The 26,154-nt window shown below is 39.4% G+C and overlaps 2 protein-coding genes across 2 annotated transcripts; both read left to right on the forward strand.

Annotated features, from left to right (window-relative positions):
- Nucleotides 1-1,242: 1,242 nt before the first annotated feature.
- fthl27 (ferritin, heavy polypeptide-like 27) lies at nucleotides 1,243-3,498 on the forward strand. Its single transcript, XM_071512424.1, has 4 exons — nucleotides 1,243-1,554; nucleotides 2,085-2,231; nucleotides 2,643-2,768; nucleotides 3,059-3,498. The coding sequence occupies exons 1-4, from the start codon at nucleotides 1,453-1,455 to the stop codon at nucleotides 3,212-3,214; spliced, it is 531 nt and encodes a 176-aa protein (XP_071368525.1). The 5' UTR covers nucleotides 1,243-1,452; the 3' UTR covers nucleotides 3,215-3,498.
- Nucleotides 3,499-5,203: 1,705 nt separating this feature from the next.
- Nucleotides 5,204-24,648, forward strand: syt5a (synaptotagmin Va). The gene is made up of 10 exons (XM_071512425.1): nucleotides 5,204-5,299; nucleotides 15,634-15,806; nucleotides 16,566-16,580; nucleotides 17,963-18,138; nucleotides 18,437-18,523; nucleotides 18,898-19,065; nucleotides 20,164-20,331; nucleotides 20,512-20,629; nucleotides 21,864-21,997; nucleotides 23,024-24,648. The coding sequence occupies exons 2-10, from the start codon at nucleotides 15,641-15,643 to the stop codon at nucleotides 23,231-23,233; spliced, it is 1,242 nt and encodes a 413-aa protein (XP_071368526.1). The 5' UTR covers nucleotides 5,204-5,299; nucleotides 15,634-15,640; the 3' UTR covers nucleotides 23,234-24,648.
- Nucleotides 24,649-26,154: the final 1,506 nt, after the last annotated feature.

Below are 26,154 nucleotides of genomic sequence, written 5' to 3' on the forward strand. Positions count from 1 at the left end.
AAAATGAGTTTAGTTTAGTTTATGGCGGCTGTATGGTGTGGCAGGCCAAAAGTCAGCCATGATATATCTAACCTAGTTCATGAGACTGCCCAATAAATGTATGGTAGTCTACAGTCAAGCACAATGCACTACAAGGCAAGAACAGAACTCTCTAGAACTCAGTAGAACTGTCAAGGATCTAGAACTTTACATAGAATTGGAGCTAGAACCCCCATAGAACTCTGGAACTATTGTCTGTATCTTTGTATTTTGTTGGGTTATCCTTCATTTAGTCCACCATAAGATTATTTCTGTGCAGTGTGTGTGTGTGTGTGTGTGTGTGACAGAGAGAGAGATATAGAGAACAGTTGTAATTCAATGAGGAACAATGAATAACTTGGCTTATATAATCTTTTCATTCATTCATTTATTCATTCATTCATTCATTCATTAACCTTTATACAAGGTGGTCCAATGAGAGCTTCTCTTTTACAATGCATATTAGAGCAAATAGGCTAAATAAAAACAAGACAAGGGAGTCAAGACAGAATTAGATACAAGAATTTGGGGCAAAAAAAATACTAAGATGCCAATCACTCAAATTTAACCATTGCAGGTACAGGTGAGGTTTATGGAGGACTCAATTAAAACTTTAAACTCAGTAAAGGAAATGTTTATTCCGAGGCCTAAAGGTAAATCTAAATACACATGTTCAGAGGGGCAGTAAGACCTTTCCACCATGTCTTTCAATTGTATTTTCATATCATAAGACTTGCTTGTATGTGTTTTTCGACCTTTTTATATGTTGAATGTGAGATAAACAACAATTCATATGATTAAATATATATATTTACTAGGCTACTGAATTGTAGGCCTGTCAATAGTTGGACGATGACGATTTCACAGCATGCCCATTCCTGTGTAAATTTAAATGACACACTAAAAACTGTACATTTTGCGATTCAGTTCAATTCCTTATTCAACCTGCAAAACTGCTTCGTCATTGTAAGTGCCATTCACCGCCTGAATAAAACAATGTTACGTTTAATTTCCTTGAGTCACGATTACAGAAGCTCCATATCATATTTCACAATTCTCCTCGAGTCATGTGCTTATGTGAGGTCATTGATTGGCCGTCTTGTCCAAACAGCCCGCCCATTTCCTGCTACACGTGTGACTTGATTGGTTACATCGCCAGCAGTCGCGTGTCTCTCACAAGGTCCGTCTTGGCGTATAAATACAGAGAGCACCGCCTGCCATTTCACACCGCAGGGAAGAGACAACAAGGAGTTCTTGCTTCAACAGTGTTTGAACGGAACTTCTACCTTCGTCCCGCTGTATTACTACTATTTTGCATTCCGGACTTGATAAACTCGACATTTTCTACTTGAACACTACTGACAAAGCCAACGTGAAGCTCTATTTTTGTACCGTTTTGATAACAAAAACCTAAAAAAAAAAACGCCAGCCAAAATGGAGTCCCAGGTCCGTCAGAACTACCACCGCGACTGCGAGGCCGCTATCAACCGGATGGTCAACATGGAGCTGTTTGCTTCCTACACCTACACTTCAATGGTAAGAAAAATAACATTTTAAAACGAATGGCATTTTAACAGTTTGGTGCAACCAAAAGTTGGCCGAATGACTGGCTGTAAATTAACGTTAGGGTTAAATAAGGAAAACAACAGAAATAACTTGTGTCTACCTATATTTTCTTGAATAATCTCCTTATTCGTTACAATTCATTACAAATAGTACTTGAAAATGAGCAGTTAAGGGGAGTAACGTCTCCTGTTGTTTATCTCTGACTGGTAGGTTGCCAGATAGGGAGTGGACTAACCTCCACCCGCAGCCAGAATAAAAATGCTGTGTCATGCTTAGGCTGCTTGTTTTTTTCCCTTCATCGTCTTCTAACACCAATGCTCGACGAAGTGTAAAACTGACTAGACTGGCCGAAGAAGTCATGACTCATGTTTCTGACCGCTGACTCGCTTCTTAACTACTATTTGTGTCGCAGCTGCCTCGTTTTTGCCAAATAATGATGGGTAATGTCTCCCTAATCACTGTGTTTATCCTGTCCCTTCCTCCCTCTCTCTCTCTCTCAGGCCTTCTATTTCTCCCGGGACGACGTGGCCCTTCCCGGCTTCTCCCATTTCTTCAAGGAGAACAGCCATGAGGAGAGGGAGCACGCCGAGAAGCTGCTGGCCTTCCAGAACAACAGGGGAGGACGCATCTTCCTCCAGGACATCAAGGTCAGTTTGGACTGCAGGGCGAGACGAGACGGCACCCAGTGTGTCTAGTAAAGATGGCTGTTATGAGCCGTTAGCCACCATCTTGAAAGCAGGCACCTGTTCTATAGGACTAACTGCATAAGACCTCTTCTAAATTGATAGTGTCTGCTTTTAAATGAGGGGTTGAGGGAACATGTTATGTCTTATCAACCCCTGACTGTCTAGCAGAGATATGAGGTTGTGGTATGTCAGTTAGACTTGCTGCTCTGACTCTCTCTGACTCATTCCATTGTCTTTAAAATCCTGTAACTTGGCTCCTACTGCTTTTGTTCGATGACTAGACCTAGTTTAATTGAATCGTATTCCCTTAAAAGCGTAGAGTATTCAAGAGTATTCAGCCCAGTATAATTTGAATGTTCTTCCTTTTTGTAGAAACCAGAGCTTGACGAGTGGGGAAGCGGACTGGAGGCCATGCAGCGCGCCCTGCAGCTGGAGAAGAACGTCAACCAGGCTCTGCTGGATCTGCACAAGCTGGCCTCCGACCACACAGACCCTCATGTAAGTGTCTGAAGAGTCCCATCGCAGTTTGGGAGAAGGAAAACGTCACCTGAAATTCATCATTGGACATCTTAAAAATGAGAGGGTCCAGTCTCGGTGTTGTCATTTTGTCTGCAATCACATAATTTTAACAAGTGTCTAGATAAGTCTTCAGCATTTTCAGTCTGTCTCTCCTCTTCCACGTTCACACATGCAAATTCATACTAGTCTTTGAAGATAACTGGTAACTTTCTAAACCTCGAGTTTCCCATTACCAAACCGATCATAACGGACTGTTTCTCTGTCCCCAGCTGTGCGACTTCCTGGAGACCCACTACCTGAACGAGCAGGTGGAGGCCATCAAGAAGCTGGGCGACTACATCAGCAACCTGACCCGCATGGACGCCCACAACAACAAGATGGCCGAGTACCTGTTCGACAAGCACACCCTGGGGGGCAAGAGCTAAACGCCCCAAAAGGCCCCAGGAACCAGGCGTTCACCCGGGGGCTTTAACTCCACCCCCCCCCCCGCCTGTGTCTTCAGCCATTCATTCACTGAGCGTCTCTATATGCGATCTGCTTAACCGTGCCGTGAATGTTCAGGCATTGTCAGTGTTGTGGATGTTTTTATCAGGTTATGGCGCTTTGCTCTCAATCACCTAAGCCTCCTCCTTGTGTCATATTTTGAACAAAGAGGTTGTGACTAAATGTTTCTGCTCTGTTCTTAATCTGAATAAACGTTTTGAGCTGGTCTTGTGTCTGTCTGCGTCTTTGACAAGCAGTTTCACTTGCTGACACTACTTTAGTAACATGCCTTTCAATAAAAAATGAGTAAATATTAAATGAGTATACAAGTGAGCCTGTAAATCTTGTTGACTGGAGTATATCCGTGCAGCTGTTACATAACCATTCCAATCGCCATTCCCTATCCTGGAATGCAAAGCAAAAAAGGAATAGATAGCAAATGGGACAATCAGTAACTACCGCAATATCCAACATCTTAATCGCTGACTGGAAGGTGTCTTATCTATCAACCCAGTCGACAGAACCAGAGTCTTTTCCTTCTCTAACCACAAGATGGCGACATTTCTAATCACATAACTGTCCTGTGCTCCTCTCTGGACCAAGAGAAGGGATATTCATCTTGCTTGCACAGTTTTTCACTTGCACATGCTGTATTTTCTTTGCAGGTTGAAAGGAGTGTAGAAACCTGTTCTGTGACCTGTTCAGCGTTACCCTTTGTTCAATCTGTGTAAGCCACCTGGGAGGAGTGGCCTTACAATGTATCTTATATTTAACAGCTTAAAGTTGTAGTATGATTATGGTTGTAGACATTGGCTATTTTCAGCCTGTTAGGTCATGAAGTATAACTACACTATTACACAGGCCTACAACGGGTCAATTAACTGTCAATGTCTAACATTGTTTAATGATACTGGTAACACTTTACAATAAGGGTCACTAAGTTAAGGGTTAACTGTGTCTGGTAATCATTTACTAATGGTGTTCATGTTAACTAAGGTATTAATTTATACATTATTTAATAGTCATCTTTATAAACTATTAAATAATGTGTAACTTAACTAACTTAGTGACCCTTATTGTAAAGTGTTACCATGATACTTTTATCCAAACTGTGATACCATCATTTTTATTTATGTATTTTTTGCAACATCTTTAAGCATCATTGCTGTGGGGTTTTTTTTGCAGTACACTACCCAGAGATCACCTGTCAATCAAACAGTTCTTCTATTTATTTCAAACAAAGCGCTGTTTAGTTGGTGCTGCCAGAAATGTAAAAACGCATCACTCCCGTTTTCCCCAAGAAACACCTAAAAACTCCTTGTACCCCAACACACAGCGAATGTAAAAGGTTTCATGAACTGGTTGAGTCTTTACAATCAGCCATAGAAAACCGCAAAAAGGACAAATAAGACCCTACAAGTCAGGAAGTGATAGGTTTCCAGATGATTGACAGCTCCGGTCGGTCTGCTACAGTGAAGCGTCGCTGTCCAGGGTGCTGAACTCTCGCAAAGCGGCTTAACTGTTGAAACGCTGAAACTCACTTTACACACCAGAAAGCGACTTGTATACACATAAAATGAAGCTGCACGACCCCACGACCATGTTTTCCACAGATTTACACCATGAATCAAAACTTTCAGCTGCCTTATTTTGCCTTGTTTCAAGATACTGATACCTAAAAAAAAAAAAAAAAAAAAAATCCTGAAACAAGTGAACAAATAATGGAATTGTCTCACCCCACTTTTCACTTGTTTTAAGAAAAATCCGATTTTAATACTGAGCTTGAGACATTTTTTTGCAGCGTAGGTGGCATAGAGGGATGCTGGGGGAGATTAACAAGAGAGGGGGAGGGAGAGAGAAAGAGAGAGAGAGAGAGAGAGAGAGAGAGAGAGAGAGAGAGAGAGAGGCTTGCGCGCAACTACTCATCTCCAGCCGTTGTGGATGTGTCCAGAATACCTTTGGATACTACAGGAAAAAAAAAATACTAAGAAAGGACACAGAACCCATAAGGACAGAGACTAAACAGGGTGAGTTGTGTTGCTGCTTTGCTGTTTTCTAATGTTTATTCTCTTTAAAGTCACCTTTGTCTTTCTCCAGGTGGAATTTTAATCTTAAACCTTGCTTGGTAAATCCGTTCAGGAGCGGCCATTGCGCACTGTGAAAGTCACAGACGGAGAGAGAATAGTGGTAATTTAGTGTCTTTCTTACTTAGAAGGTGAATATTTGCGCAAAAACCATTCTGCGTCTTTGAACGAATGCACTTTATTGAGAAAGTTTATGCGCTTGAGCTTTGCTTTTACGCACAATGGTGAAGTGCGTTTCCAAAGTTGGCTACGATTAGTTTAAGTGGCTTAGTAATGCACGTCTATTTGCAGCATCTCTGTCTTCACGTGAATCACCTGCAAAACAACTTCATAACACTGATGTATAGGCTACCTGTGTATATTAGGTTTCTATTGGACTTCTCTATCTGCAGGCAAACTCTCTGCCTTCTGTTGCTTTTCCTGGCAGCTGTAGTTTAGCCAGCATGAAATATCTGGATTTTTATCAAAATATAAGATCCCGGTCACACTTTTGGAAGAACTATAGTGATGATATAATGCATTTTAGACGGATACTATACAAATATCATAGCAGCTCAAAGGATTATACCACAGACAATCCCACAGTAACGCCATAGGAGATAATTAAAAACGATAAGGTCACTATAAACTCACTAAATAAACGGTATAAGTTATCATAGGAATATTATAGAAATAGTAGCGGTGATACCATAGGAGATAAAAATACAAAAAAGCATGATAAAGTCACTATTGAGTACCATAGACACACTAAAGTCACTATAGGAGTATTATAGGAATATTGACCTAGATTAATGCTTGAATATTATAATTGGCTCCACTGTCTCCATTATCTAAAAAAAAAAAAAAAAAAAAAGAAAAAGTGGAATCTCTTATTTGAATGAATACCGATTAATTAACGATTCGATTGTAATGATTTGATCGTGATGTTATACTCTAACCGTTGATTTTTCAAGCTGCCTTTAAAATGCTAAAAAGTTATTGGCGTGGCGTATGCATGTAAATACCCAGTGGGTTCAGCTCAGGGTTATTAAGCTTTTAGCCTCGCAAAATCCCACTGCCGGCTGTTCACCTACAATCTGTCTGAAGCAGCCAGGGGAGAGAGTCTGTACATGGAAAAACACCAAGAGCCCCAACTGCAATATCTGCCTGAAATATAATAAGTGACATGACACCTTATATGCATATAAGTTCAGATATATTCCAAAAACATATTTAAATATTCAATTATGATTAATTTCAATGTTGATCACATATGTGCACATGAGTAAATTTATTTGATACATATATTTGAGGAATGTGTTTACTGTTCTACTAATACTATATTGTCACAAGAGTATATGTAAACGTAGTCCTTAATTAATATGTTGATCAAAGTAATATATTTCATAATATGCATATACATGTCAAAAATATTACAAATGGCCAGAATACATTTTTTGGTGAGGTATTATAAAATATATGGCATTATATTTCCATTTGGGCACTCAAAGTTCGATGATTGGGATGAAAGTCTCACAACATCTTCATATAAATATGTCCATTTTGCTACTCTCTATCAATAATTGTATAATTAATAGCTATATTCAGTTCATGAAAGCTTCTAAACACCTGGTGTCTGGTAGCTCTTTCCTGAGAAAAACTGAAACACATTGCACATAGCTGCATGTATTATAGAAGCCTATGTGTTCGTCTTTTGCTGGTTTTGTGCACTTTTGTTTATTTGCGCTTATTCAGCTGGAATGAATGTTTACCTTTCGCATCTAAGCTGCTTCCAATCTCTTTATTTATTTAATTTATTGACTTATATGCCAAAATAAAAAATCTCACAATTACCACTTTAAACCTTCAGTTGTTACTTTCTGTATCTTTACCAAGGGAAACCCACTCAAAACAATACAATGTACAATTAAAAAAAAAACATTGTGTCTGAGAAGGAAGTTCTTTTTCTTAACTTCCATGTACAAAGTAAATCCTGTTGCTGACAGCAGGTATAAGAATTCACATCAAGTTTAGTGGTTTTACCCATTGAGAAACATGTACTCTTAACTGTATTGCTATAGTTCAGCTCCAGTCACAATTTCTTCCACTGAGGCAAGGACTCAGACCTTTTTATCTGAGACTTTAGGGAGTTTCTCTGTGATTAATGATCTTTACTGGTTTCTTACAATGAGGCAGAAGAAGGCCAATAAAGTTACTTGGTGTAAACCAGGCACACAACTAATTGAAATCCTTCAGATGCAGGAGGTGAGGAAGGCGAATGCTGTTTCTTTACTGAGTTGATGCCTTAAGTCTCTAAAAGAACCAGGGATTTATCTCCACTGTAATTAGATGGCTTCAATTGCACATCACTGGATGTAGCCTCTTGTGTCTGTAGCTAAGCTGTGTATTCTGCACTGATGAATCTCTTTTTATATTATTTTTCCCACTGTATCGACCTATTCACTCCCTCCCAGGTCTACCAAAGGACCACATTTTTCTCAACTGAATTGAATTGAGGATCGAGGAAAACCTTCTATGTTCACTTTTTGTCCCGTTACACCTCGTGCGTTGGTGGCTCCTTCCAATACAATGACTGTCACACAGTTCATTGTTCATAATGTGTGTGTTGTTTTGACATCCCTCCTTAATACGTAGGACTTTTGTTCTTCCCCTTGCTCACACAAAAGGCCCTTGTCTCGTTCTGACTGGCAGGAGGTTTTTCTGCTGACAAGACTTCTATCGACTTGTTCTCTGTGGCATCAGTTGTCTATCACTTTGCACTTAGTTAGCGCTTATCTATATCTATCAACATGTATCATTACAGTGGAATATTACATTTCCAGACCCTTCTCAGCAAAGGCACATGACCCTGAAACTGTTGGAAACGTCAACATGGGAAGTATTTTTCCAACCTTCAAACCTTCCAAGGCTGTAATAAATAGGAAAGCTATTGTTCTATGAATTGGCTGTTAATTAGTTAAAGTGTGGACTGGGTCCTTTCATTGAAACAATTTTATGTTACTGATGTTGATTGAAACGTCTGTTGCTGCCTGCATCGTTTTGTGAAATTGGAACCTGTTTGTCTTTCTGATATCGGCTCAATATTGGTTTCCAAAGCTCTAAAGTTTTATTATACATTTTTTTACCTTGCCATAATACCATATTGTGAAAATGTTGTGCTTGTTTGAGTTGACGTTGAACTTTCCCACCACCTGCCTTTTGCCATCCATCATTTTCGAGCCTCTAGAGAGACAATTTAACTCCCTGGAACTATTTTTTTGATAATATACAGTATTAGCAACAGACAAGACAATGGGCGAGGCAAAATATGACATCACTTCCTGTGAGGTGAAAAGCACTTCCTGCTTCTCCACTTCTCCAAGCTGCTCCCATAACTTGTTTTCTCCTTTTTATAATGAATCCTTCCAGGGTTCCATATAGTTTCTGTGGGATTATTGGAAACAAAAATGGATCTTCTGAAAAACTATAGCAATTGGCTTTATTTTCTAGTTTGTGATAAAACTGTGATCATTTGTGAAAGCTTTGGCCACTGTCTTTGTCATGACATATTATAGAGAATTTCACTGATAGAGACATTGATACCAAGTTACCCAGAATTTCTGAATAGATTTATAGTATTCCTTCTAGGGATGGGACGATATATTGAAATTCAATATATCGCGATACAATAATGTGACAATACGTATCGTAGGGCAGAAAAATTAATCATATCAGCTCCATTTTATTCTGCTGTAGTAATCACAAATGAGACGATTGACCATCACAATTTCACAAGCTCTCCATCCAAATTATATTATTTGCTCTTTGTAATGACATTTTTAAATTGTTTACATTCTAGCAGCCAATGCCATCGCTAGAAATATTTGTTGCTCAGGCCTCACCACAAATTCTTCCAACAGAATCTCATTCATTCAATTTATAGTTTCTCAACGTGTGGGTCGGGGACCCTAAATGGGGCCACTGACCCACATGTGGGGGGATGTCCTCATGTCAAAGAGTAGCAACATGTTTTCATCAACCTGGGATCTCTAATTCCTCATTCGGGTCCCAGGCTGACCAAGTGTCAGACCGTCTGATGTAATGTTTTGGGAGCGCTCCCGCCTAAATCTGCCGTGGCCCAGAAAGTAAATCATACTCTGGAGTCTAAAATGTCATTATGCAATGTGCAGAGTTCTGGCAGAAACAGCAGAATAATACGCTTAGACTGATATATAGGAGCTTTTATTAATTATCAGTCAATGTCATCCACCTCTGATATGATGGAGGTTCCTCCCTGACCACAGCTGTAGAAAAACACAAAAGTCTATTTTCTTTGCATTTGATTTATTTATTTAATTAATTGTGTACCTATGTTTCTTGTGCATTAATCCTTCATTTAAAGGCAGTAATGTGTCCCAGAGTTTCCCCTCCATTGAATAGGTGTTGTGGGTCACTCTGTTACCCCTAAAAGAATTTCATCAGTCTGGGTTTCAGTGGAGAGTTTTAAGTGTCCCATGATGGAATAAATGCTGCTTCAGAGGCTTCTCCACCCTGATAAGAATACAATTCTGGCGGAAACACTGAATACTTGCAATCTCTGGGTATGAAAATGATCAAATTTAATGATATTGTATTCTATACCAGCACAAAATACGATTTCAAGCTAAAAATTTCAGTATCAGCCTCAAAAAAATTGGTTGAATGCTGGATAAGCATAAATTCATGCTTTTCTGAAATCTGAATGGATTTTTGTTTGATGATGATGATCACCAAATGAAGATTATAGTTTATCTGTCTTTTTATTTACCACTACATATATTTTCAGCATCACTGGCTGTATTGATGGTATTAAGTACGTGTTAATAATCTAATCAATGTGTGCAATATGAATTACCTCCAATAACTTCTAATAAGAAGACAGAGAATTTAAAATGAGTTCACGTTATGACTGAACATTTCCAGCATTTTGGAAATAAGAATTATTTTGCATGCATTGTCTGTTTTGAATGTGACTTGCCATAGCGCATTACAATCAAAGACATTCATTCTGAATGAGAGGGAGAAAGAGAACGAGAGAGAGAGTCAATATTCACCATATGCCAGCAGTAGTTTCACGATCAGAGGAGAGCTTCTCATCTGATGACCCACTGATCTGACATTTTTAATCAGCAAGATTTCTCTGTAGGTCTGTGTGTGCGTGTGCGTGTGTGTGTGTGTGTGTGTGTGTGGTTGGGGGGGGGGGGGGGGGCGTGTGTGTAGCTGCAGAGGAGCTTAACTTCAACTCAGCTGAAAAGAGTGACAGGTCACGCTAGCTGCTGACCCCTGCCAACACACACACACACACACACACTGACCTTGCCTAGTGATGTCAGAAGCCTATTAACCAGCGGGAGTATAAACACTTCAACATGGCCACTGACCCACAGCATGTCTCTCTCTCTCTCTCTCTCTCTCTCTATCTATCTATCTATCTATCTATCTATCTATCTATCTATCTACAAACACACACACACAAACAAAATGAGGTCTGCCTCTCTAATCCTCTGCTTACACAATCCTGAGGGCTAAAAGGGTTAATGTGACACAGCTAGCCACCTAAATCAGATCTCGTTATGGAAATATGATGTGTGTGTGTGTGTGTGTGTGTATGCGCGTGTGTGTGGAGGGGTTTGTCTCCATTTCAGCTGAGACCAAAGAGGGTTAATGACGGACAGGGAGAGCGAGAGAGAGAGGGGAATGATGGGAAGGAGAGATGAGCAGCAGGAGAAGAGGGAAGGGATTGAAGGAGGGAGAAAAGAGAGAGAGAAAAGAGGGAGGGAGGGGTGGGAGGGAGGAGAAAGGGGCGGAGCCACCGGAGAGAGGCGAGCTGTCCTTCATTTGGTTAAGCCGGGGGGATTTTTGGATTACCTTTGGCAATTAATCTTGTTACGTCGCCGCACTGAGTGACAGAGCGACGGCCCATGTGGGTGGAGCGTGTGTGTGTGTGTGTGTGTGTGTGTGTGTGTGTGTGTGTGATAGGTTGAACTGAACTTGCAAGGTCCATAAGTCCTAAAAAGAATGCCATGATTACCAGAAACTGACCATCTACATTCAGTTTATCCACCTTTCACGCTGACTTAAACCTGAATGGGGTAAATTCATAGTGTAACTCATAGTCAGTAGTATCAAACTGATGTAAATTGTATGAAAACAGGGTCTGGAAATTGAAAAAAAAAAAACAGAAATTAATGCTTTTCTGAAAACATAATTGATATTTTATATTAGGTCGCTTGCCTTATGATGACGAATGAAAGCAAATGAAAGAACGGTAGAATCTCAATGTATGAATGTTTGTATGTGTGTGTGTGTGTGTGTGTGTGTGTGTGTGTGTCCACTGCAGTCAGGAGGATTATTATGCACAGAGTGAGACAGTTTTTACTCTTTCATGACATGCCATCAAACACAGGAATGAGGGACGGAGGGGGGTGTGTGAGGAAGGAGGGAGAGGAGGAGGAAGAGCGGAGAATGAGGATGTGGAGGAAAGAGGGATGAACACAGGAGAGAGAGGGCAAGTGGAGGAGGGAGGGAAAGGAGAGAGGATGCAGGGAGGGAGGATGGATGAGAGGAGAGGAGGAAGTAAAATTTGGAAGATCCACATATTCCCTGTTTTCCATATTCCCATATTATGCAAAACAGAAACATTGTACAATAATCCAAATAATTTACAAAGATGGAAGTACACCTTTACTTTCTTACACTTTGTTTTAAAAAGCATATCAAAACATGGTTCACACATAAAAATAGAATGCAGCCAATTTTCAATACATTTAAAAACTCTCTTACCTTTGAGGCATCTGGGACATTTTTATGGGTTATGATTTTTTAGGACTTTTCATATTTCATCACATGGTCTTAAGCAGGCAAGAAAACCATGAAACCATTAGAATCACTGTCATATTTCGTGAGAATTTCGTGTTACATGCAATTCTTTTGCATAAACGTTCAAATTTTCTCATGTAAAGTAAATCTATGGATTATGTGTAACCAGACGTGTACGTATTCATTTTAATCCAATACCAGTGTCTACATGCTCCCACGTATGTTATGAAATTTTATGTATCCTGTGTGAATTAGTTATGCTGTAATTGTATGTTTTTAACTGTGTATTTTATTGTTTCTTTTCTACTATGTCTTCTATGTCTACCTGTCCAGAGACAACAGATGGAAATTAGCTATTAGCTAAATCTGGTACAACATATCATCTCTCATATTTTTTATTTCTTATGTTGTGTTGTGCATTGTCCCTCTCTAAATAAACTTAATATTAATAATAATAAAGTAACAGAAATTACATTTACTCCCATTGCTGTAATTGAGTGTATTATTCTACTTTTATTACCTTTGCATCAGAATCTGGCTAATGCTAAAGAGCATCAAACCTGCACAAGAATGTAGAGGAAATGTTAAGTATACTAACTGTAACAATGAATGCTCAAAGTTATCCATGATAGTAGTTAACATTGGTCAAAAAAAATTCAACCAGCCAAAGTTTGGTTTTGCCTATGTTTTCTAGCTAGTTTGCTAACTTTGCTAGCTATTTGGGTAGCTAATAGCGCAAGAAAAATCGATAACTATAACTTTGAATAATGGGGCATTTTAAAAAAGAATTTACATCATAGATCGCACAATGACATGGATTTCTGTCTTGTCTTATTTTTACATTGCTCAACGTAGTCAAGAACATGAGTAACATAACATATTGAATCAGTCCTCACATCCTTTTTGAATTGCGTGGGAAAGATTATGTAACAATGTCTGTTTTAACTAATGTTTACGCTGAGTAGCCTACATTTTACACAAGCAGCTTTTACTTTTACTTGGTAATAATATAATAGAAGTTACATTCACTCTCATTGCTGTAATTAGGTACTTTTATCTACTTTTATGTACTCTTTCCATTACCTTTGCATCAGAATCTGGCTAATGCTAAAGAGCATCTGCATCAAACGTGCACACGCATGTAGAGGAAATGTTACGCACGCTAACTGTAACACTGGATGCTCAAAGTTATCCATGATAATAGTTAACATTGGCCAAAAAAGCCATTCAACCAGCCAAAGTTTGGTTTTGCCTAGTGATGTTTTCTAGATATAGTTTGCTAACTTTGCTAGCTAGTTGGGTAGCTAATAGCACAAGAAAAAACAATGTAACTTTATGGTCATTTTAATTATTTTTTACACTATTATTTACACTGCTCAACAGAGTCAAGACCACAAGCAACATCGCATATTAAACTTGGTCCTCTCATCCTTTTTGCATTGCATGGGAAAGATCATATGTAGCAACGTCTGTTTTTCTCAAGTCTAACTTACACTGAGTAGGCTACCAATTACATGAGCAGCTTTTACGTTTACCAATGTGGATTTTTACACCAGTAATTTTACTTCTACTTACGTAAAACATTAGTAAAGTAGCAGCACTTCTACTTGAGTAAGATAGTTTGGTAACACTTTACAATAAGGGTACATTAATTAAGGGTGAGTTAATGCTTAATAAGCATTAACTAACCCTTAATTAACAGTTAACTAATGTGTCGGGTAATCATTTACTAATGGTGTTCATGTTAACTAAGGTATTAATTTATACATTATTTAATAGTCATCTTTATAAACTATTAAATAATGTATATATTAATACCTTAGTTACCCTTAATTAAGGGTTAGTTAATGCTTATTAAGCATTAACTAACCCTTAACTTGTGTACCCTTATTGTAAAGTGTTACCGAGAGTTTTGTATTCTTTCCACCCCTGATAATTCATAGGCTACGAGAGGAGATGCTTCAAACTAAAGTGTGAATGGGATGGTGACAGATTGAGGGAGTAGAGCGAAGCAAGCGGGGGAGGAAAAACAGATTACAGTCAGACGAAAGGTCAAACAGGAAGGTGAAAGAAAGAAAAAAAAAGGTGAAACAGAGGGAGAAGCGAGCGAAAAGGGATGAAAATTTGACAAGTAACATTTCAGAGAGAAAGAAACAAATATTTTTACGAGTATGAGCGAGAAATAGAATGACAGAGACAATACAGGGACAGATGTTAAGGCAGAGGTTAATTGCTGGCCTCTTTCATGTAGAGAGAGAGAAAGGGAAGACAGAGACAGACAGCAACAGACAGAGAAAACAAACAGAGAGATGGGCAGACACATTATAATCCATTAAGTCTGTTTAAGCGCAGGGCTCCAACAACAGCCTGGGCAGCACTTCACTAAACAGTGAACACACTTCACAGATGTGCTGTAAACCCTGTAAAAATTTTAAAACTGGTTTAGTCTCTACCCATAATTGCAGGATAATTCCAGTTATTTTCAATCTTTTCAAAGTTTTCAAAGTTTTCCTAGTTTTCGCCATCATGACGACTGATTGTGCTCAAAATTTCATCACTTATTTCCAGTGGTGGAAGAAGTACTCAGATCTTTTACTTAAGTAAAAGTAGAAATACCACAGTATAAAAATACTCTGTTACAAGTAAAAGTCCTGCATTCAAAATGCTACTTAAGTAAAAGTACAAAAGTATTAGCATCAAAATGTACTTAAAGCAACAAAAGTAAAAGTACTCATTATGCAGAATGGCCCATTTCAGAATAATACAGTATATATTATATTACTTGAATTACAATTATTGATGCATTAATGTGTAAGCATCACTTTAATGTTGCAGCTGGAAAAGGTGGGGCTGATTTCCACTACTTTATATACTGCTGGGTAGCTTACAGTAATCTATAATAATACATCACAATTTATTAGTTGATTATATTTTGTATTAATAACCCAAATCTGCAAAATAATAAAGGTAGTGGAGTAAAAAGTACAATATTTCCCTCTGAAATGTAGTGGAGTAGAAGTATAAAGTAGCATATTGAGTATATATAGCAATATTGAGTTGCTGGGGAATATTGAATTGCCTGTTTAATAGCCTAGAGTGTACACAAAGGGCTCAAAATCTTTTATTTTCAAGACCAAGATAACATTTTGAGTAAAAATTGGTTCATCTTACCCCGCTCCCCCCTACTGGTATGAGAGGTCATTTTCATTAACTCATTAATATTTAAACAAACAAATCTATTTACACTTCAGTCAGTTTAAATTATGCGGCCATGGGTGTGTTTTTATTGTGTATTTTACAACAGCTTCAATGTGAATCAGCCAATCAGAAGTGAGGACTGGATCTATCTATTTGATGATGTTTTATATGTTATGCTATGGTACCACGTGGAAAGCTGGATTGCTGACCGTTTGCTGTCTCCCCCCCCCCTTGTTTTCCAGAGCAGCGATGCGATTGGTCAGCTTGGCGGGGGCGCGGCTCCGCAGGGCGGCCGAGGAGGAGGAGGAGGAGGAGGAGAGAGAGCCCCCTCCCCATCACATCCCCTCCCACCACTCCAACCACCAGTTCAACAGCATGCATAAGAAGTTCTTCAACGAGCTCACACACCTGCCAAGTGAGCACACGCACACGCACACACACACGCACACGCACACGCACACGCACACGCACACACATGTACATAAAAATGACAGAAAATGAATTATCACTTTGATAATCGATTAATAGTTTTAGTCATTTATCATTTATTTAAAAATACCAAACATTTGCTGGTTACAGCTTCAGAAATGCTAAGATTTTCTGCTTTTCTCTGTTTCATATCATTATAAAATGAATACTTTGGGGTTTCATTGGCTGCCGGTCAGACTAAGAACATTTTAAGAATCACTTTGGGCTCTGGTTCTGGGCCATTTGTCATTATTACATGACATTTTATTGAAAAATCAATCGATAGATTAATCAATAATGAAAATAATTTAGTTGCAGTCCTGCACATATACATTGTATGTACAAAAACACACATGTACACAAAATACATATAGTATACAGACATGTGCACACACACCTATGCACATGTGATGTAGATGTGAACATGCACACATTCCCAATTGCACAAATACATACAGTTGTGTATATAGGCATGCATGCATGCATACAAACACATATGTATGCATGCAGAGACAGGCAGCCAGCCATTTAACCACACACACACCACCAAGTATCAATCTGTGATCCATTTTTATCAATTATATCCCCACATCCTGAATTGAATACATCATGATATCATCTCATCTCATCTGTTTCACCATATGCAACTTTCATTTGTTTATTCTGCTCTCTCTCATCTCTTCATGTGACTTCTCCGCTCTTCAAGATCATAAACTCAGAAGTAAGTCCATCTCTTGTACCATTTGGTTTGTGCTGTTTTGAGCCTTTATTTACCCAGAGAAGGGTTTTTCTGAGCACACATGCCCCTTTCCAGCACCGCCATGCTTCATACTCATTACTTGCATGAATTCACACTGGGAGCTGCCCAGTAAAACCACAGTCTCCTACTGGTGGCCACTGAGCAGCTCTGAGCATTGAGCATTTGAGTTTTAAATGCCTTGAGCAAATAAACATGAATACTATCCTCTTTGCAGCTGTTGTGAAGAGGATAGTATTAATACAGTAGATGTTTCTGGGAGACACATCCTTCACAGACTTGAACACTTTGTTTTGACTCCTTATTGTATTCACATTGTCTTTTTACCAGAGTAAAAATGCTCATAGTTGTAAATACTTTCTACACAAAATTAAACTAAACTAAACCAAATGTCTCTCTCTCTAACAGAAATGAAACTCTCTCCTCTAGCACATTACATCTAGCCTTTGGTGAATTCAGTTAAATTCAATTCAATTCACTTTATTTGTCCCCGAGGGGCAATTGCAGAGGCACGTAGAGTAGTACAATTTACAAGAAACAATTATCAAGTAACAAGAAACAAAAAAATAAATAAATAAACACACATAACATACAGTGCAAAAGTGCTGATTTAGAGGTATGCATTGTATGGCATACAGTGCAAAAATAAGCTATACCCATTATGATACTAATATAATACTAATAGTAGTGCAATAATAGCACAGTGCAATATACACAATATACATGATGGATAATTCTATAATAATAGTGACAATTGTATCTCCAAAATGTCAACTTTTCAGGAACTAGGAAAAACATTTTCCAATGGGTTTTGAAAGAGGTCTATTTTCTCAGCTCACAGAAGAATGTGTAATCCTTTGCATGCTTTTAAAAGTATCTTACTAACTACTAAAGAGACTTGTCACTGGTTCATTTAATCTAGGCTTATGATCGTCACCATTTTATGTGCCCTTCTTTGAGATTTTAAGCTTTTTTCTCATCGATTTGGACTGTATATTTTTGTCTATTGTGATGTTTTTACGGTTTGTAGCCTGTGTTTATGTGAGAAATTGTTTTATGTGAAATCTGGAAGAAGAGATATTGTGTCTCACCTTCCTGGCTACGTAAAGGAGAAATAATTAAAAAATAAAACTGATGTGAAAACATGCAAATCACCAAAATTGGAGTTAGGATGTTTCCACAGGATTATACAATATGCTGATGATACGCTTCTTAATGAATGTTCTTAGTAGGAATCAAACCCCTCACCCAGCTAATGTCAACACCCAGTCTCAATGCTCTTCTCCACTGACGTACACAGGACCAACCTTTGTCTATCTCCTCTCTCTCTCTCTCCTTTCCCCCAGTGCCCATGTGGGCCGTGGGCGCCATCGTGTTCGTGGTCCTCGCCCTGGTCGGCTGCCTGTGCTTCTGCATCTACAAGAAGTGCATCAGCAAGACCAAGAAGCCCAAGAAGGTCCGCGAGAGGAAGGGAGGACGAGGGCGCAGGAAGAAGGAGGAGGGAGAGGAGGGGGAGACCAAGGTGAGGAAGGATGGGAAAATGGGAGGGAGGGAAGAGGGAAAACGCTGACCTGTCAGCAAAAACGATAATGAATAAAGTCGATATTGGGTTGTAAAAACGAACTGAAAGAATTTAACCTTTCCAGGCTTTCTATTCATTGCAATATATCTTGGCATGGTGAGATTAAAGTCACACTTTTTCTGCCTTTTTAACTCATTCTACCTATCATACCATATACCTATTTGACATAAAAAATTCAAAAAGCTATGAGCTGAATCACATTGTCTGTTACCTGCTAACCATGCTGTGTGTCTTCCAGGAAGGAGAGCCAGGGAAGGAGGAGGAAGAAAAGGAGTACTTTGGCAAACTGGAGTACACACTGGACTATAACTTCACTGAGAACCAGGTACCCACACACACACACACACGTACAAACACAACTTTGAAAGCACACCAATACCTCACCTCACCTCTGACACACACTCATAGAGATGGGACGATATATCGAAATTCAATATATTGCGATACAAAAATGTGACAATACGTATCGCAGGGCAGAAAAATAAATTGTGATATTAGCAACATTTTATTCTTTCATTCTGTACAGTCAGACTTTGTTGTCATTGAACTTTTATTTATTACATCATATCGTGGTTGTATTGAATCTTGAACCCCATATTGCGTATTGAATCGTATCTCGTCCCATCCTCACTCATAACAGTCTTCATAGTTTCATAATAGCTGAACCTATCTCCCCCTCTCCTCCCCCCCTCCCTCTAGCTGATAGTCGGCATCCTCCAGGCTCAGGACCTGGCGGCGATGGACCTGGGCGGGACGTCAGACCCCTACGTCAAAGTCTACATGCTGCCGGACAAGAAGAAGAAGTTTGAGACCAAAGTCCAGCGCAAGAACCTCTGCCCCGTCTTCAACGAGACCTTCACCTTTAAGGTCTGTATATCAGTCTGTAGAGGCCTTTCAACCAAAGATTTGCATTACCTACTATTAGTACTATCATTTTTATGCCTCTATTCTCATGAACGCGATATCTCAGGAACGCCTTGAAGGAATTTCTTCAAATTTGGCACAAACGTCCACTTGGACTCAAGGATGAACTGATTCGATTTTGGTGGTCAAAGGTCAAAGGTCAAGGTCACTGTGACCTCACATCCGTCCCATTCTCATGAACGCGATATCTCAGGAACGCCTGGAGGGAATTTCACTACATCTGGCTCAAACGTCCACTTAGACTCAAGGATGAATTGATTAGATTTTGGTGGTCAAAGGTCAAAGGTCAAGGTCACTGTGACCTCACAAAAGACGTTTTTGGCCATAAGTCAAGAATTCATACGCTAATTATGACAAAATTTCACACAAATGTCTAATAGGATAAAATGATGAAGTGATGACATTTTATATCCAAAAGTTCAAAGGTCAACTTCACTGTGACATCATAATGTTTTGCTTACCACTGTAGCTGAGAAAACGATCTTGGGTCATTCTACAAAAAAAACAGTGGAAGTGCTGTCACTTTTGCAGACACCAAAATCCTTAATAATAAACTTTATTTGTATAGCACCTTTCATACAAGAAATGCAGCTCAAAGTGCTTTACAACAAAGAAATTACATGCATGAAAATAGACATAAAGTTGACCTAATAATCACATTAATTATATATGATCAAAGACTGTCCTTGCAATGATAAAACAAAGTTTTATTAGTGACTATGTGAGGCTTGCAATGGCCAGGGATGTATTTTTTCAGTATTTTTCAGTTCTTGTTTTAAACATTTAAGCATTACCTTCCAACATTATTAGTTTTATTAATTTTAACACATTTGCTTACAAAATAGCAACAGGTTTGATGGTATGATGACTTACGTTTTTTAAATATTGAACATCAGGTATGTTTTTTTCCCCCAAAATGTATCTACAGCACCTTGGATGAAACCTTTTTACCATTGAGATTTTAACAATAAATTGTCTTCGTATTCTCTCTTTCTCTCTCTCTCTCTCTCTCTCTCTCTCTCTCTCTCTCTCCCTTTCCAGATCCCATTCAATGACTTGGCCGGTCAAACTCTGGTGCTGCAGGTCTTTGACTTTGACCGTTTCGGTAAACACGACGTGATCGGCGACCTCAAGATCCCCATGAACAGCATCGACCTGGCACAGCCGATACACGAATGGAAGGATCTGGTGGGAGGAGAGAAAGAGGAGGTGAGTGACTTTTGTCTGCACCAAAAAGGGAGAAGAAGTAGAAGTAGGAAGTAGAGTAAGTAAAGGGGAGGAGAAATGAAGTAGTGGGTTGAGGTTGACGTAGGTTCTTCTTGAGTATTTCATTGTGTGTGTGTGTGTGTGTGTGTGTGTGTGTGTGTGTGTGTGTGTTGTCCCCGACAGCAAGAGAAGCTGGGTGATGTCTGCATCTCCCTGCGTTACGTCCCCACGGCCGGTAAGCTAACCGTTAACATCATGGAGGCCAAGAACCTGAAGAAGATGGACGTCGGAGGACTGTCAGGTGAGCATAACACACACACACTAGGGCTGTTGGAACGAATTTCGGGATTCGAATATAATTCGAATATTAAAAAAAATAATACTATTCGAATGCTGAAATTGCCATTCGAATGTGTGTGCGCCAAGGCGCAGACGCATCGGGTGGTAGAGCTATTGGAGCTGTGCTACAGCAAGAAATGCTGATGTACGAGAGTAAGACCCCACTACCCACCGACAGCAACCCATTGTCGTGGTGGAAGACGTCAAGGTCCAAGTACCCCCACCTTGCCCAGCTGGCACGGCGCTACTTGAGCATCCCGGGCACCTCGGTTAGAGCAGAAAGGTTTTTCTCCACGGCTGGGATTATAGTAAATAAAAAACGCTCTGCACTAGATTCAGAAAACGTGGATCGCCTTGTGTTTTTGGCCAACAACCTTTAGGACCAAATCTCGGCAATGTTGTTTGAAAATTTATTATTTATCTAATGTTACTAATAGCGCAGTAAGCGCACTTTGATTTATTTTGTATGACATTTCATTTAATTTGTTTGGCGAGTGGACCAGTGAGTTGACTGCGAGTGGACTGTTGTTTTTGACCAACAGTGACAAAATACTTGTTGAAGAGATTTAATTAAAATGTTCATTAAAGTTGACTGTGCAATGTACAAACCATATGTTTGCTTCTTTATTAAACATCATTGCTGGACTATTTCTGATATCCTATTTTAAATATTCTAGACGTTCCTTCTAGAAGTTAACGTTATTCGTTTTGTGCCTAAGCTTAATTATTACTTAGCAAGAAAGCTATCACCTGTTGGTAATTCCAAATGTTTATTTGTAATGTTACAACAAAACAATAGCTTTGAGTGGTTGGAATGCCCTCTAGTGGACAGAACGTAGATAACAACCACATGCTGATAGTGTAGGAATTGGCATAAGCCTATATTAGGTACAGGATAATAGGCTAAATTTGAGCATTAAAAATTCGAATATATTCGAATATTAAAAATATTAAAGCATTGAAATTCAAATGGAATTACAGAGGAAGATTGACAGCCCTAACACACACACACACATACCGTTGAACCTGCAAATGGCAAGCTTACAGTTATCCCTTCTGACTCTTCTGATTGTCCGTCCCTGTCTTTTTCTCCTTTTCTGTTGGTCTGTCTGATGCAATCTCTCTCTCTCTCTCTCTCTCTCTCTCTCTCTCTCTCTCCATCTCTTTCTCTCTCGCTCTCTCTCTCTGTCTCTCAGATCCCTTCGTCAAGGTGGTACTGCAGCACAACGGGAAGCGCCTGAAGAAGAAGAAGACGTCAGTCAAGCAAAACACTCTGAATCCGTACTTCAACGAGAGCTTCAGCTTCGAGATCCCCTTCTCCCAGATCCAGGTATGGAAACTCCTCAGTTATTATTTTTATTCTTTACATCCTTTATTTGTCCATGGAAAAGAGTGAGTAAGCTCGCTCTATTCCAGTGGTTCTCAACGTGGGGTCCGGGGACCACCAGGGGTCCTTCAGGGGGTTCCAGGGGGTCCCCAGAAAATTGATGAATTGTTAAACTTCAACCATTATTTCATTTAAAATAAGTCAACACACTTATAGAATGTAGAAGAATGACTGTTTTGATCATAGTTTCTCTGTTATCTCTCTACCTACAATACAGATAGTTATGGAATTCTGGACAAAATCATATCTGACAATAAAAATATTCTCAGATTTGGGTCAGAGAGACAAAATCTCATCAAATGGGGGGTCCGTGGCTCTAAATGTGGACTAAATTAGGGTCCTTGATATGAAAACGGTTGAGAATCACTGCTCTATTCTACATTCATACAGTTATATACATTCCCATATGGGAGCTGCCCAATACAACTACAGTCTAAGATCAATTTCAATTTTCACTACAGTATGTATTGACTGATTTAGTGCCACTTTGTGTTTTTCTTTTTCGCTTATAGTTTTTTATCATGTACAGTGTCCTTGGGTGTTTTAAAAGGCGGTTATAAATTAAATGTATTATTATTTAGAAGTCAAAGAAGAGAGAATGGAGAGTGCTTGGATTATTTGGGGTTTTTTTGTGTGGAGGCATTTGTTGAAGGTGGGCCACGTGAAACGTTTGAGTTCTGAGCTTAATCTCAGAATTATGAGTCAGAATTAATAGTCAGAATTCTGACTTTTAATCTCATAACTCAAATAAATTTTTTCACATGTGACCTCTTCCACCCTTTTTGGTTTGGGGTTGTTGCTTAAAATGAAAAAAAAAAGAGTTCTAAGGCCATCTTCAAGCAAAAGTATGGTAGGGGAGAGAATTACACCCATTAATTTCCCCAGTCAGTTGTGGGATTGGAACCATCCAGCAGAGTTTTTGTCTAATGGTGGCTTCTCTTCCTCTCCCCCCCCCCCCCCCCAACGCAGAAAGTCCAGGTGCTGATCACCGTGTACGACTACGACAAGCTGGGCAGCAACGACGCCATTGGCAAGTGCTGGATCGGCTTCGGCGCCTCGGGCGTCGGCTTGCGCCACTGGTCCGACATGCTGGCCAACCCCCGGCGCCCGGTGGCCCAGTGGCACACGCTGCAGCCGGAGGAGGAGGTGGACGCCGCCCTGAAAGCCCCCATCCGCTAAACACACACACACACACATACATCGGCACATCATCTGCATACAACTTTAAGTAACACATAATGTGCTTCGCTTTCAAGCCAGCAACCATTTTGTAAGTGTTTGAAATGATGGAATGAAACACTTTATATATACAGCAAATGTGTACTGCACACAAACACATACACACACACACACACACACACACACACACACACACACACACACACAAGCATACACACAATGGAGGCAAATGCATGTATTTGCGCATTTGCACCTGCATACACATACATTCAAATGCGTTTACACATGTACATGCTTACTGACATACCAGCAAACTATCTTACGCATAATACATTTAGATCTAAGATGAGTGTCTATAATATTAGGACCACCTTCATTTTATTCGTCGCACAATCCGTGCCTCAGTTGTCTCGAAGCTGAAAAATCCTTTTTCGACCGATAACCAGTTTCCTCTCTTCTTCATGCCTTCATGCATTTTAAACATCAATTGTCAAATTAATTGTGATACTTTGGTATAATTACTGTAAACAAATGAGACCACGGTGGAGACGATTGGACGCCTCTATCTCACGCCAGTGGTATTGTTAGTGTTTCTCAAAATGAAAACTACATTTCCCAGAAAACCTGTTGCGTCCTGTCCCCCCCCCCTCTCCTGTCTCTGATCGCATTTGCATTTACTGAAGAGGATAAACCTGTTGGAAGTGATTTCTCCATCAGTCTTTCATTCTTTTCACCATCTGCCAAAAACTGTGAAAGCTTTATCTTTGTTAGCTCTGGAAGAACAGCGCCCTCTACCTGTTTTGTGCCGTAAAGCGATCCAGCAGATTTCCCTCCAAATCTGACCTGGTGGCTCACAATGTAAAATGTAGTGTAGAGGCCAGTAGAGACCGACAGTCTTCTCAGCGATGGTCTCGTTTGTTTACAGTAATGATACTAATGTCTCAAAATGAATGTGGTAATGATTTATTGATGTTAGAATTCCACACATGGCTCCTTTAAAACGGTAAAATCAAAGTCAGTCTGGAAAAAGAAGGTGTTCCTAATATTTTGTCCACTCAGCGAGGATGAAATCAAAACTCCAGATACAACAGTCGGCTCTTTCTCTCTCTGTCGAGCTCGGCTGTTTCTTCATTTACTTTCTTTTACCTTTCCTTTTGTTTTTCTTTCTTTCCACCCCCTTTTTTTTTTCCAGTGTAATAGCATTTAGTTACATGTTTTTACTGCTTATTGGTTTGTCTCTGTGATTTTGTTGTGCTTGTGTTTGAATGAAAGGAGATTCTAATGCTTGTGTATGAGTGTTTAATGGTGTGTGTGTGTGTGTGTGTGTGTGTGTTGTATACCATAGTAAATGGAAAGCTGTCTGTGGTTTACCTCTTGATACGTACAATGTGACTGTAAATAAATAGCTGAATAAATAAAACATTTTCCAAACACCAACAGATGGCTGGGCGGATGGATGGATTTACTTACACACACACACACACACACACACGGTATAATACCCTCATATTCAAACATGATATCCTTTCATTCGCACGCAAGCACAAAGTCATGGACACAAACACACACACACACACACACACACACACACACACATCTGCAGCCCACATACATACACCACCAGCATCAGTTAGTGGTTCAGAGAGTGTGCAGCATTAACTTTTTGAACACATAAACATTCAAAATCAAACTTAAAGAGATCACAGTCCTTAAAAAAATGTTGATTGTATGATTTCTCATATCATGCTTCAGAATGAGATTAACCCCTAATGCAATCAATAGTATTGGTCAGAAAAAATCAAACCTTTTACTGTAGTTTTAGCAAACATGACTAATCCTTCCCCATGTGATTATTGTTGCCATTTATCCAAGTAATCCAATTATGAACGTGGAGTCTTTTCTGGATTTCAAAGGCAGAGGCGAATCGAGGCGTTTTCTGATCATTGTATTTTTTTTTCTTGATATTAGGGAGGTCAGTGTGTGTGTGTGTGTGTGTGTGTGTGTGTGTGTGTGTGTCTGGATTTGACGTGGCGAGCGAAAGGCTGGATTATCAGTGTGTCCTCTTTAGTCCTCGCCTCACGCAGCGAGCCAAACATGTGAGGCAGGAATTAGAGAGGAGAGAGAGAGAAAGAGAGAGAGGGGTTGGGGGGCACAGGGAACATAATTACAACAGACAGGCAGGAGGTAGGCAGGAGGTTGCAAAAGTGGCAAAATCCAAATTTCAAAACTTATTTAGCAAATATATGAAATGACAATAACCTGCTTTAAGATGTTTCCAAAAACAATGGCCTTACAGTAGCTAATAATCCCAATAATATTCCATAATGAGGTTCAGGTTTACTATTTTTTTTCGAGTTATCATATTTTTGCTCTTATCTTGGAAGTTTTTTGTTAATCGCATAAATAACCTATTTTTACAAGAAAGGTTAGTAACTCTACCTCAAAAAAGTATCTGCAAACTGAGGTAGATTTGATAAATTATTGGTACATTTTTATCTAATCAAAAACCTAAAGGGTAAATGCTGTTAAATTTGTCTATGCAATAGTCCACAAAAGTAGATCCCTGCATGAAGAAACTGAAAACAATCCCTGTACCTGATTGGAGTACAGTGTTATTACAGTATTTTTACCACCAGAGGGAGCTCTTTACTGCAGTCAGGCTCTAAGAGAGAGAGGAGAGGTCACAGTAGTTTCTGGCAGTAGGCACTTCTTCCTTCCAACCTTAGAGGTGTTATTTCAAATGATAACTCATGAATATTGAATGGTGTTGTAATTAACACCCAATTTCCCATCAGCTATCAATAACATTCATCCTTGTCAAAGACTGAGCTCCTTGTCATCCCAGCCAGTCCCTCTGTACAACAACAGATCAGTATCCAACTCGAATCAACTCAGCTCATGCCAACAAAGTCTGCCAGAAA

The sequence above is a fragment of the Centroberyx affinis genome, unplaced genomic scaffold (genome assembly GCF_046629955.1).
Source record: "Centroberyx affinis isolate AG114_WGS23_722 - 3 ecotype Tasmania unplaced genomic scaffold, CSIRO-AGI_Caff_v1 ptg006282l_1, whole genome shotgun sequence".
Lineage (NCBI taxonomy): Eukaryota > Metazoa > Chordata > Actinopteri > Beryciformes > Berycidae > Centroberyx > Centroberyx affinis.

Bases quoted from the DNA above. Each gene is read 5' to 3' on its own strand.
- syt5a (XM_071512425.1), top strand. From the start codon at position 15,641: ATGCGATTGGTCAGCTTGGCGGGGGCGCGGCTCCGCAGGGCGGCCGAG. The intron at 18,139-18,436 runs GTGAGGAAGGAT...TGTGTCTTCCAG, and splicing joins GAGAGGAGGGGGAGACCAAG to GAAGGAGAGCCAGGGAAGGA. The intron at 18,524-18,897 runs GTACCCACACAC...CCCTCCCTCTAG, and splicing joins ATAACTTCACTGAGAACCAG to CTGATAGTCGGCATCCTCCA.
- fthl27 (XM_071512424.1), top strand. From the start codon at position 1,453: ATGGAGTCCCAGGTCCGTCAGAACTACCACCGCGACTGCGAGGCCGCT. The intron at 1,555-2,084 runs GTAAGAAAAATA...TCTCTCTCTCAG, and splicing joins CCTACACCTACACTTCAATG to GCCTTCTATTTCTCCCGGGA. The intron at 2,232-2,642 runs GTCAGTTTGGAC...TCCTTTTTGTAG, and splicing joins TCTTCCTCCAGGACATCAAG to AAACCAGAGCTTGACGAGTG.